Source organism: Ornithodoros turicata, chromosome 5, assembly GCF_037126465.1.
Source record: "Ornithodoros turicata isolate Travis chromosome 5, ASM3712646v1, whole genome shotgun sequence".
In the NCBI taxonomy this organism is placed as follows: Eukaryota; Metazoa; Arthropoda; class Arachnida; order Ixodida; family Argasidae; genus Ornithodoros; species Ornithodoros turicata.
Genome location: NC_088205.1, coordinates 8,176,645 through 8,179,412, shown reverse-complemented (window position 1 = coordinate 8,179,412; position 2,768 = coordinate 8,176,645). Strand labels below are relative to the sequence as shown.

The 2,768-nt window shown below is 48.7% G+C and overlaps 1 protein-coding gene across 1 annotated transcript; it reads right to left on the bottom strand.

Moving 5' to 3' along the window:
- Window positions 1–221: 221 nt before the first annotated feature.
- Window positions 222–2,511, bottom strand: LOC135395188 (amiloride-sensitive sodium channel subunit alpha-like). Its single transcript, XM_064626427.1, has 7 exons — window positions 2,439–2,511; window positions 1,827–1,959; window positions 1,514–1,620; window positions 1,236–1,396; window positions 1,067–1,171; window positions 859–982; window positions 222–298 (listed from the first exon to the last, which is right to left on the bottom strand). The coding sequence occupies exons 1-7, from the start codon at window positions 2,509–2,511 to the stop codon at window positions 222–224; spliced, it is 780 nt and encodes a 259-aa protein (XP_064482497.1).
- Window positions 2,512–2,768: the final 257 nt, after the last annotated feature.

Genomic DNA, 2,768 nt, shown 5'->3' with positions numbered 1-2,768 from the left:
AACTAGCACAGCGTACAATACACTCCAGAAAGGTACACCTGCTGGTAGTTCACACGATATGCGGCAACTACTTAAAGTGACAGTTGCTTACTTCGTTTTTGTCCAGGCGAGCATCCCGACTGACGTGTGATATGACTTGGTCCTAATACGTGTGGGAGAATTTTCACAAACAGCACGCTGGCGCAACGCTGTAATTAGTGGTCTCCTTCTACAATCACCACTTACAAGCACGAAGGAGACACCTGGCAAGTGATGCTTCCTCGGGCGATCTGGTCTTCTATCATCTGTTCACATTCATCTGTCAGAACGAAGGGAAATCATCGATGAATGCGCTTTTTGGCGTCACTCATAATCAGGACTCAAGTCTCCGGTGTCTTATTTCTTCATTTCGCAACGAGAACCTGCCGAAGAAAACACCATTGGACTAACTCTATGCTCCCGCACTCTCGATACAATTGTGCTGCCATTGGGATCTATCATTCAAAAATCAACCGGAGTAGCCTACAGGAAGTCCTGGTCGTATCCGTTGTCGTGTCCCACGGGATATCATGGGAAAAAATAGGACGTCATTCGGTGGACACCGGAACATCGCGGGATGTCCAGGGAACTCCCGTTTGTCCCGGATGGATATCCATTGGATGCCCGGTGGACGTCACAGTGTTGTCTGGAGGTCAGTATTATACGTGCTTCATTTTCGCAGAGAGAACTTCACGAAGAAAACACCACTGATCTCATACCCGTATGCTCTCGCGCTCTTGAAAGATTATGCTGCCAATGGGTCTATGATTCAAAAGTCAACAACCTGGGCGTCTCACGCGCCACTTATTTTCACTGAGAGTAGCACTGACTGCTGCAAACCTTTCAGTACGTCGTGGCATGACGGGAGCATTGGCGACCTCGGAGACATTGATGCGATATGGCTGTACGACCGGCAGCCGCTTGTCTCAAACACGTGCACTTGATAGCAGTACTCTAAGCAGGCCTAAACCAAAAAATATTACAACTTTATGGAAGGACAATATAAGGAAGAAGGCCACCAGATCTGACCGCAAGTACTGGCGCATACCCTCCTGGTATAGATGAGTCCTCGCACAAGGTATCTGTGAAACTCGACTGGCCATTCGCTCTGGCACGGATTTTCGTACGGTGACCTCAACTTGTGCAGCATGGACTGCGCGCCAAGAGAGTAAGACAACGAAGTTATTCCAGGAATATGCGAAGAGGCCAGCACGTACCAAATTGATCCCTATGTACGACGTGTAGCCCGGTGGAACGAACAACGAGTTGTCTGTGACCTCCTCTTGTATTCCTGGCTGATGCACCATCACGTAGAAACCTGCGTCGGTAATCACGGGCAGGTACTCTTCGGGTTCCATGTTTAGGGACATCGTCAGGCCTCAAAAGTCAAACAGAATGTGTTGTCAGCATTTCACAAGGCAATTGGTCAAACTCGAGGTCGCCCAGAAGTGCACCCATCGCGTTATGAACAGACATAAATCTCGCAGGTGTATACCACTGCTTGGATCAGGCATGGCCTTTGCCCACCAGCTGAAGCGGCTGGCATTGCATCCGAGACAGTAACAGTTGCCGTAACGAGGAACCATTCTTAATTCGAGTAACCTGAAAAAGACATCGTGCAGAAGTGAGAAAATGCAAGGTGGCAGTGATCGAACGAATGGTCACACAGTAAGATTCCATGACGTCATGGCTGGGAGTCAAGACGATTGTGAGTGGAATGTGCTACATAACTTCAATAAGCCTCTTCGCTTGTACGGTGCCGTTAGAGGTTTCGCCCTCCCGGACATAAATAAATGTGGAGATATTACCCGGCTCCGAGGCAGTCTCCACTGCTAAGCTTGCATTCCTTAATCATGTCTTCTAACTGGTGTCCTAGATGGTTAGCTCTGGAAAAGTTCCGTCGTTGCTCGGCTGATATCCAACGACCTAATTCGTTGTAGGCTTTCACATCCCCGTGCTCAATTGATAATGAAAAACCACTTCAACTGCATTGCATATCCAATGCCAACACCGCGTGGGACAACTGGCTTCCCTGCCGGAAGCCACAACAGAGAACTATGTCTCTGGACAGCCAGCCACTTTTAATCAAATGATACAGAACACTGATCATGAATACTTCCAGCACCGTCTCCCTTGTCGCATACACAGCTTTTTCAAGCCCACGCTTTCGCCAGTAGAAACGAAACAGCGCTCATACAGAGCTTTGTCTTGCGCCCATGGGTTTTATATTGCATATGGTCACAGCCGGAAACTGTACACGGTGTCTTCACTTCGACGTACTGGATAAGACTATCGTTGTACTTTCCTTTACTCAGACAGCAGGTCGTCCGTATCCTTTCCCACGTGAACACGAAGAGGCCGGCCGTCCAGACTGCACCAGGGCCACCGGACGGAACGGACAGTGGAAGCCAAGAACGAACTTGAATCCAGGTAAACAGGACTCATCGAAAAGTATCGGTAGTTTGTGATAAATTCTTGAAGGTAAACGCGCATGGTGGCAATTGCGTTGTCTCTGGAGCAGGCCTAGTTTGGGTGGTCTGAACTTGATTGTGGTCCATAAGGCAACTAAGTCTCAAAGGGGAGCGCTTATACTCAGGGAAGCTTCGGTGCAAAATCAGAGGCAGTGTAAAACATGCGATGCTGAGGTTAGTACGCATGAAAGGTACATGGCGAAAGCTACCGATGAACTAGCAAAGCAGCGCCCGATGCAAAACGACACGAAGTAAAAGGGTGTGACAGCCCTTTATTTT

Coding starts and splice junctions, on each gene's coding strand:
- LOC135395188 (XM_064626427.1), bottom strand. CDS start 2,511: ATGCGCGTTTACCTTCAAGAATTTATCACAAACTACCGATACTTTTCG. Junction 1,621..1,826: donor GGAGACTGCCTCGGAGCCGG/GTAATATCTCCA, acceptor TGTCTTTTTCAG/GTTACTCGAATTAAGAATGG. Junction 983..1,066: donor GACTCATCTATACCAGGAGG/GTATGCGCCAGT, acceptor TTTTTGGTTTAG/GCCTGCTTAGAGTACTGCTA.